This window comes from Gorilla gorilla, chromosome 6 (assembly GCF_029281585.2).
Source record: "Gorilla gorilla gorilla isolate KB3781 chromosome 6, NHGRI_mGorGor1-v2.1_pri, whole genome shotgun sequence".
In the NCBI taxonomy this organism is placed as follows: Eukaryota; Metazoa; Chordata; class Mammalia; order Primates; family Hominidae; genus Gorilla; species Gorilla gorilla.
In genome coordinates this window covers 24,137,691-24,147,405 of record NC_073230.2, presented here as the reverse complement: position 1 = coordinate 24,147,405, position 9,715 = coordinate 24,137,691, and the positions used below count along the sequence as shown (strand labels likewise).

Sequence of the window (9,715 nt, the reverse complement as noted above, 5' to 3'; positions counted from 1 at the left end):
TTTTGTATTTTTAGTAGAGATGGGGTTTCACTGTGTTAGCCAGGATGGTCTCGATCTCCTGGCCTCATGATCTGCCCGCGTTGGCCTCCCAAAGTGCTGGGATTACAGGTGTGAGCAGAATAGTTTTTAATAGATGACAAGAAATATAACCATTCAATATTGTGGATGGAAAGAGAAAAAACACCGAAATACTATCTGTGTAAGAAGTCATGTACAGGAAAGAAATAAAAGCTCTGACAATATAAGCCCAGATTTTTAAAAAGCCATTTATTTTAAAAAACTGGTTTGTCAAATCACATACATGAGCAGATACACAACTACCAAAGTGGCCTGTAATAGACACCAGTGGGGCGGTCACCACACAGTACCTGAAAAATACAGCTAAAAAAGGAGGAGTCTGTTGAGTATTTAATTTCAGATCCTACTTGACTCCTTGTTGAATGGCTTTAAGTTAGCATATAGTGAGTGAGAGGTAGAGTCCCAAGTATAATAGCTGATGCCTCAGGGCTCCATTTAAAAACAAAACAAAAACAAAACCATTTCTCCCTCTGCACAAGGGAAGCCTATCCTATTTTTTTTTTCCTTTGCGAAAACAGAAGCCAAGTTTCTCTTCTCAAATGGTTCAGCATTCCCAATCAAAAAGTGGTGTGTGGTAACCTAGGTATTGTGCTTGTTGAGCCATTTAATTTTCCTCACCTTCCGATTCGGATTCTAGGAGAGAAGAAAGAAGTGAGATATTTCCCCCCAGATTCCTCTAATTAAGGTCAAAAGTTACTACAGTCACCAACCCAGAACCCTGCCATTGCGCCAGCATACTTTTACCCTAGGCACCCATTATAAGGTAAAATAGTCACATGAGGGCAGATAGCAAACTCTTGCTCTTTTCTGCTTTCATGTAAATTTTGCCTGTCTAAAAATGCAACATGCATACATATACAAATACCTATAAATGAATACATTTTATATATATTAAATTTATACATATAAATTATATAAAAATTTGAATATATATAAAATTAAACAATATAACTTTTCTTCTTTGGATCACCTAAGATAAACTTTTTATTCTTTTTTTTTTTTTTTTTTTTGAGATGGAGTCTCACTCTGTTGCCCAGCCTGGAGTGCAGTGCTGTGATCTTGGCTCACTGCAACCTCCGCCTCCCATGTTCATGCCATTCTCCTGCCTCAGCCTCCCGAGTAGCTGGGACTACAGGTGCCCACCACCATGCCCGGCTAATTTTTTATATTTTTAGTAGAGACACGGTTTCACTGTGTTAGGCAAGATGGTCTCGATCTCCCAACCTCATGATCTGCCCGCCTTGGCCTCCCAAAGTGCTGGGATTACAGGCGTGAGCCACGGTGCCTGGCCTAAACTTTTTATTCTTAATTGAATTCACTTTATTTATTTATTTATTGAGATGGAGTCTTGCTCTGTCATCCAGGCTGGCGTGCAGTGGCGCAATCTTGGCTCACTGCAACCTCTGCCTCCTGGTTCAAGTGGTTCTCCTGCCTCAGCCTCCCGAGTACCTGGGACTACAGGCGTGAGCCACCATACCTGGCTAATTTTTTTGTGTTTTTAATAGAGACAGGGTTTCACTATGTTGGCCAGCCTGCTCTCAAACTCCTGACCTCAGGTGATCCACCCACCTCTGCTTCCCAAAGTGCTGGGATTATAGGTGTGAGCCACCACACCTGGCCTGAATTCACTCTTACTCACTATTATCCTTCCACTTTATATTTCCATTATTTAAAATTGCCAGTTAATTGGTAAAGGTGTCATAAAAATCTATAGAATTCCATAATGCGTGATTAAGCTAAATGTATTTTTCTCCTTTCACATCTACTGATCATTTCTTCCTTATTGTCCTCCATCAGAGTGGATAATTTAAGCATTTCATTTCTTTCTTTGTTTTTACGTGTAGAGATTTTTATTGCCGCGATTTCAGAAAGGAAAGCTAAGATGTTGGCAAAATGTTTGATACGAAAGATAACTCTAGAATTTTAGTTTTAGAAAATCAAGTAAAATCTGTGGAAGAGGTAAATATTTTGACATATAATGAGACAGTGTTTAACGGTCATCAATGTTTGTAAACAGAATCATACCTTCTTCTGCATTTTGTAACCACTCAACAAATTTCTTCATCTGGTCAAGAAAAACACTTTTGCCTTTAGCAACATGTGCTTCCTTATACCATTTCAGTATTGCTTCTTCGCTCAGAACATCAGCTGCAATTTTAAATAAAAGATTTCAAAGTTACTATACAAATGTCATGTTTCAAAACAACTTCATGTCTTACAGTTTAATAGAAAGCAATCACTTTAAATATAAAGCATTCTGTTACTTATCAGAAGACAGGAACCAAGTTGATTTGCATGTAGCATAGTGCCATATTTTGATAGCTTACTAAAGGCTTAAGTAGTGATGATGATGATATACATCTTCTTAGGCATGATATAATGCAAGCCTATAGCTCACTACTAGGACTTGGAAATCTCTCACAGTGCTAATTTGCTGGTAGGAAATAGAATTGTTTTGTAATTTTGAAAATGAATCAGCAATTCCAGCATTTTAAAACATTTTGTGTCCTGCCAAGTTCAACCATATCTTGATTAAAGAGTAACCTCAAATGACCAGTGTCTTTTAAGGGGATTGGGATTTTCTTTTTTTAGGAGAAAAATGACAAAGGAAAAAAATGTAGATAGTATGCAATAATGATGTTAGCAATTAGATATAAAGAGGAACTTCTGGGGTATGTTGTGGGAGTAATACACACCTAAACTGAAGTTCTACACTTTCTCCATCACTAAATCACGACTTATTTTCCCACAGTACATCCCAAATTACAAGAGTAATATTTTTCCTCTACTACATTAAGACAAAATAGACATATTAGCTAATTTCCTACAGGTTTCTAAAAACAACAAAAAAATGTTAACTATCTTTTGTCTAAAACTCTAAATTCCACAAATGTGCCTTGATATTCTCAACATAACATTAATTGAGAGGATTTAATGTTAAGAATAGGAAGGAGAATATAAAAATAAGTGTACATATTCTCCCAATGTTCTAATGGGTTGTTCTAACATTCTTCTAATGTTCCAATGTTCTAATGGGTTGTTGTTTGGGAATCTGTAGTGGGAAACGAGACAGAAAACAGGTACAAAGCATTTATTATTGTCCCCGAGATGTGCTCAATTCATTACAAATACTGATAAAGCCATATAATGTTAATAAATTACTTTAATGATATATTTTCAGTTAAAATATAATTTCAACTTATGAAAATGACAGAAACAATTTAATATTGTTTTCATTGAAAACATCACTGATATTTTCATAACAAAAACATTGGCTTTTTTTATTTTTAAAGAATTATTGGATCTGGGAAAATGTTCTTGAATTAAATTGAAGAGGCTGAGCTGACTAAAATGAACATGATTTGTTTAGGAAAATAAAAGGTTTTTTAAAAAAACATGTTTATTATCATCACTAAAAACATTACATTTTGCAAAGGAAGCAAGAAGTCTGGATTTACTTATACAGCCTGGATGTAAGAGCTACAATCAGGGGTCCTATAGACTTATTCTTAGCTTTTAGTTATTTTAGCTCTTTGTTTCCAGCTCTCCACTGAGATAAAAGAAATTTCTACTAGCCATCAGAGCCTAATTGTCACAGAGCTGAGGAGCAGGCAGTTGTGTCCCGAGGAAGTGACCTGTTATTGTGTAAGACTGCCTTGCAGAGACTTTTAAAGAACATTAACAGGGATTTTAAAAGACCCTTTTACATAACTTGTAAATTATCTTTAAGATGCTTATGATTAGATCAGTAATTATCAAACTGTTTGGATCATGTCTTCCTGCCTGTAGGATAATTTTGAGCATATACACCCAACATATGTATATTTTTGAGTTTATAAATTATATTCATGCACTATTAAACTACCATTATTAATGTTCTACACAAACAATATAATTTTAAACTGTGACAAACATGGAAAGGAGAATTGTTTTTTTTCTCCACACCTTAATGAATTGAGGATGATACAAAGTACAGGTTGGAAAGCTGATGTAGACTGCAGTTTAGTGATACTATTTGTCTGAGCTTTCCTTTTGAAGGTTGAGAGCTCATTCCTGTGTTTTATTGCCCCACAGAGGCTGAAAGAGACCATGCAACTACTAAAATGCTTGTCAATGTCACTGCTTGTGAAAAGCACACTAAATGATAGGTAAAACCTATCAAATGCATTGTTTATTGCAAATCTTGTGCCTTGATATTCTTAAGTTACCATTAATTGAGAATACTTAATGTTAAGAATAGGAAGGAGAATTTAAAATAAGTCTACATATTAACGGTGCAATGTGGAGTTCTTAGAACAACCCAGTGTAGTAACAACTACTTGCTGAAAGATCAAACTTCTAGTACCAGAGAATTATTAATTAAAAGCTACTGAAATATCTACACAGAGCACCATATGAGGCAAAGCATGAACATCGAAGAGTTTAAGAAGAAATTAAACTTCTCTTTAGTGAAAGGAAAGGTCTGAAAAGGAAGGAACTCCTTGAGGGACAAAGAATTCAGACAATTTTTTCCCTCACTAAGGATAAAGTAGGGAAAAGAGTTAATTAAAACTGAGAAACCATTTTTGGTGGGATATTCCATAAATGCCTATTAGGAATATAGAATAACAGTAAAAGACAGTAAGAAAGGAAGACATTGTATGATGGCACATAGAGACTGGAATATATGTTTTCCCCTTCTATCTGGCCAACTTCTTCATAATGTCTGGTGAGATACATGTACCTTGAGAGCCTTCACTTCTCCCCCTCCAAATTAGCTTTAACAAGTTAGGTCCCCTTCCTCTGTGGTCCTATCCCTTCTGACACCCTCTGTGTGAGGCTTATTTCAGCAATTGACATGGTGAGTATAATTCTTTGTTTTCTTCTACATCCTGAAATTCAGGAAGTCAGGGACTATATTTTGTTCATCTCATTTCCAGCATTTAATGAAAGACCTGCCCTATAGTATCCATTCAACACACATTTAAGGAATAAATTTGTTAACTTGATGAGAAAAAATAAATATTTCTCAATTTGTAGAGTTCTACTGTATTCATGAGGATCGAAGAGACAATACTGTAAAAGTGGCTTGAGAACTGCTAAATTTTAGATCATGTTAGTTGTTTAGAAACTTAGTCTGAAACTATGTCACTTGAAACTCTTGAAATTCAGAAATTTTTTTATTAGGAATGTCACATAGGGACACAAGTCAAAAATAATTTACCCTAAGAATGCTGGGAATATATGCTGAGAAGGGCACTCACCCTTTTTTAGAACTAGAATAAAAAACTCCTTTTAGAAAAATTTGCATGCAGGATAGAATTTAACCTAAAAAATTTCTGCAAACAAGAAAACCCATGATAGAGATAATAACAGTACTTGACAAGGTAGTTTTACACATTTTAGACCATGCTGAGTCTATAGGACTTATCTTCAGGGAAAAAAGAAGAGAAAATTATTTTTAAAAGTCAATAATGTGATGCTTGAAAGTTAGCAACGGATTTACTGTTTCTTACTACCTTAGAAATATGCAAATCTAGATTTTAATAGAGAGTCTTTGCAAAATGACCCATCACTACTTTTTTTCTTTGCTGACTAGTATTATTTAGTTTATTTGCTTTTATTCCACTGTTATTTATGTAAAAGATTTATAAATCTTTCAATAATGATACTCAATTAAGTAATTAGATTTGCCAAGGGGGACATGGCTAATCATATGCCCAAGTTTCTGCTATCATCAAGTTCTGGACATGTTGGGAAAGGGGAGGTGTGTGTGTGTCCATGTGTATGTTTGTGTGTGCTGTGTGTGTAAGAGAGAGATAAAAATGAAAATTAAAATGGAGCAATGGTTTCCATTACATTTTAAAAACTTGTTTTAGAGCACTACGTTCCTTATGACAAACTAAAGGAATCCACAGAAACTTGGTAAAAGAAGCAGAGAAGACTCTATTCCCTATGTGTAAAATGTGGATATGTACATGAAATCAAAGGTAAGTATAATCTTGAACATGTCACTGGAGTTCATAGCATCTGTTGCTTCTTGAATGCTATACACTTTACACCAGTGATCCTGGTACAACAGTCAGAGCATCACCTTGGAAACTTGTTAAAATGAAAATTCTCAGGCCCAACCCTGGCCCTACTGAATCAGAATCTCTGGGGGAGCTGTGTTTTATAACAAGCTCTCTGGGTAATTCTTAGGCATATTAGGAAAGGAGTGCTTTAACACTCACTGTTTATTAAGTTTCTCTCTAGGCATATAAAACACGGAATGAGAGCATCCAAATCTTTACAGAAACAAATCAAATACATGTCTCCTGGTGCACAAGTGTTTGGTGGACAAAATAAGGTGAAAGTAAAAATCTGGCAAAAAACAGACAAGATGGTAAACATAGTTAACACAGTAACGCTCTTAACAGTGGTATGGAACAATCATTCCTCAGGGATTGCATGTTCTCCAGAGAAAATATGGAATCATTTCACTTAAGAAAACAGACTATATATATCATTCTGTGGAAAATTACAAAATTACCTAGAAAATGGTATTGAAAATGTTAGTTCAGTGATGTGTTTTAGGTTTACATTTTTAAAAAAGTTTCCCAATTTCATTTCCAAAAATAACTAAGGCAGAAATAAAATTGATGTTGACACTCACCCTTCCTGTGTTCCCTGGGGCCAGGTCATACTTGCTGCAGACCTCACTAACTTTAGGTTATTTAAACGCTGATTACCTAGTTAATCAATGAGCCTAAGAGCTCATGCCTCTTCTTTTTACTTCCTAGTGCTTACTTCTTGAGTTATTTTATAATTTCAGGTCATACTGACCCTTAGCATCTGGGGCTGATGAAGAAGAAAAAACTCAAAGTAGCCAGTTTTACTACCTGTCAGTAGTTGTTATAAGAAGTCTAAAGGAAAAGGAGGTTGGCATTAGAGGTTAAAATGAGAAATCTGAAGGATTTTAATAGTTCATGTGCCACCTAGATGCCATTTCCCGTAACAATGGGTTTGCTGATTCTTTGTGATTTCATTACAATAATATGATAGGGTGCTCCTGAAGATGAGACTCCAACAACGATGTCTCAGTTAAAAAAAAAAAATTGGTGAGAAACGCTGGTTGGGTTATCTTTCAAATGACAAGAAAGCAAACTATGTTCAGGTAACTAACTAGTTTACGAACAGTTTGGTTTTCTGTAGTGGAAAAAATTTACCACCCTCAAAACAAATGTGAAACCTGTCCCATAGGTCTCTCTGCCAGTTTTACAAATGGAGCCAGCTGTGGCCACAGAAGGTTGGGCCCCACTTCTCGTTCTTGGCTGCTGGGTACCATCTATGAATTGGTAACATGGCTTGCAGGTTTGGTTCTGATGGGTGGATCGCTTTGGGTATCATTGGGTGGGGCCTAGTTTTAGGACACTGCTATCTTATGACTAAATCCAAGAAGACCCAACTCAGATCTGGTTGGAGAAAATACCAATTACTGAACTTCAAGTGGCAATGGGTGGCCATCATATTTTCCTCCTGACTATTATAATTGTTGCTGAATACCTTTGTGCCCTGAAAAAGTAAAATATCACCCAAACACTTGTGGACAAGATTCATTCATTTGAGGAATCTACGTGGCCAATAAAAATTCATTGTGAAATGCTATTAAGCATTTTTAAAAGAGCTATTATTTATCTAAAACCTTTATTTTCCAAATTCCCAAGATAAAATTCAAAATAGACAAATTTAGGAACACATGAAAGGGAAAATAAACATTTGGCTGGTATTATTTTAACTTTTCTGATATTTATGAATATAATAACATAAAATAAACATGTTATAATGTTCAAAATGTATCATTTCTTAAGTGTTCCTTTCTCTCCCTCACAAAACTACATAAATGTAGGCCCAAAAAATAGCCTAGGACATTTTTGTATGCTGTAGGTATACAGATTGGGATCGGTTAAAACCTTTAGCATTCATTTTTTAGTGCCAGTTGTCATGGCAACCTATTCCTTATAAATACAATGAAAAGACAGTAAATGTGAAAACCTAAAAATAGCCATTCCCTTGGAAAATAGGAGAATGGCTGGGCCATGTAACTAAAATACAAAGTAAAAAGGCTAATTACTTCAGTAATTTTAAAGTCAGATTTATGGTACCTAAAAGGGCCTGAACATAATATATATAGTATTTTGATAATCATTGTTATTAGAGCTAATCCTTACAATTCAAAAACAGGCTCAATTTTATATAATTACATTTTTTTTCCACCAACCCCAAGAAACAATTACCAGTTCATCTACCAATGAGAAGTGCCCAGGGGCCTAAGCAGGGTTTCCGAGGCAACGCATATATGGCGTGTATGCCCCCTCTCTCTACATGGTATGGTTGCCTCAATAAAACTTTCACAAATTAGCATCTTGCTGTTCCTCTCTAAACAGAGCCCCATGACCTCCTCTGCCTCATTGCCTGCTCTGCCTCTCAAAGAGCTTCAGCAAAACACAGAAGCACAGCAGTGGCACGTGGATGGATACCTTTATAAAAGAGAACCACAATCTTCTGAAAGGCTTTCATGAAATGGATGTTGTCGTAGCAGTATTCCTGAACCTTCTGGAGGAGGATCAGCTCTGACTGGCCTTGGGAGCTGAACACGGCCAGCAGGGGAGCATATTGCTAGAACAGAAGTGGAGAGTAAAAGCCGTCACTTGCGTGGGAGGTACAGAGCCGACACTGCTGGAACCATAACAGTAACCCGGAGGGTTGCTTAGAAAAGACTGACTTTCAGGATTGATACCTTTTATCATCATATTGTGCCCAATGGGGTGAGGGGAACAGAACAGTAGGAACAAAGCAGTATAGTCGACCTGTGAGGGAACTGGGAAGAAGATTCACACTTTTTCAATGGCAGAGCCACAGTCCAATAATACAATGGATATTCTATGAGGATATGACCTCATTTTCGAAATATCCCTTAGACATAGCAGGCCAGCAATTATCTTTAATATAGGCAGATTCTCATATGTGGTCTCTTAGTGGGTACAGGGAAAGAATCTTGATGAGCTGCTGGGATAAAAAGCATTCATTTAGAAATATCCTTGACTTTCTGACACTGATGCATAGCCATTGTTTTTCTGAGACTTACTCAATTCAATACTTATCTCTTTCAAAGGGCCTTCCCTGATCAGAGTAACATGGGCAGTTTACTCACTGCTATGTTCTCATGAATGCTGGGTGCAAACTTGGAAAAAAATTAGGAAGTATATGTTTAGTCTGAGTCTAGGGTAATTGTAGTTGGAACCCATTTGTCATACTCTCAATTAAGACAAATTTGGGCCTGGTGTGGTGGCTCACGCCTGCAATCCAACACTTTGGGAGGCCGAGGCAGGAGGATAGCTTGAATGCAGGAGTTCAAGACCAGCCTGGGCAACACAGCGAGACTACATCTCTACCAAAAAATGAAGAAATTAGCCAGATGTGGTGGCACGCGCCTGTAGCCCTAGCTACCTGGGAGGCTGAGGAGGGAGGATGACTTGAGCCCAGGAGTTCAAAGTTGCAGTGAGCCCGGATCGTGCCACTGCACTCTAGCTGAGGCAAAAGAGTGAGACTCTGTCTCAAAAAAACAAACAAACAAAAAAAGCTGCAGTTTGCCCTTGGCTGGGTCAGTTCCTTGCTA

The 9,715-nt window shown here is 36.7% G+C and overlaps 1 protein-coding gene across 4 annotated transcripts in view; it reads right to left on the bottom strand.

The window, feature by feature from the left end:
- Window positions 1-252: 252 nt before the first annotated feature.
- BZW2 (basic leucine zipper and W2 domains 2) overlaps window positions 253-9,715 on the bottom strand; it is a 61,317-nt gene continuing 51,854 nt past the window's right edge. For all 4 annotated transcript variants that reach the window (XM_019031272.4, XM_019031273.4, XM_055347374.1 and 1 more), the window contains exons 10-12: window positions 8,577-8,715; window positions 2,104-2,226; window positions 253-711 (exon numbers count right to left, since the gene is read on the bottom strand). In XM_019031272.4, the coding sequence (XP_018886817.2) occupies window positions 683-711; window positions 2,104-2,226; window positions 8,577-8,715 (291 nt within the window). In that variant the 3' untranslated portion in view covers window positions 253-682. The remainder of the gene's footprint in view (window positions 712-2,103; window positions 2,227-8,576; window positions 8,716-9,715) is intronic.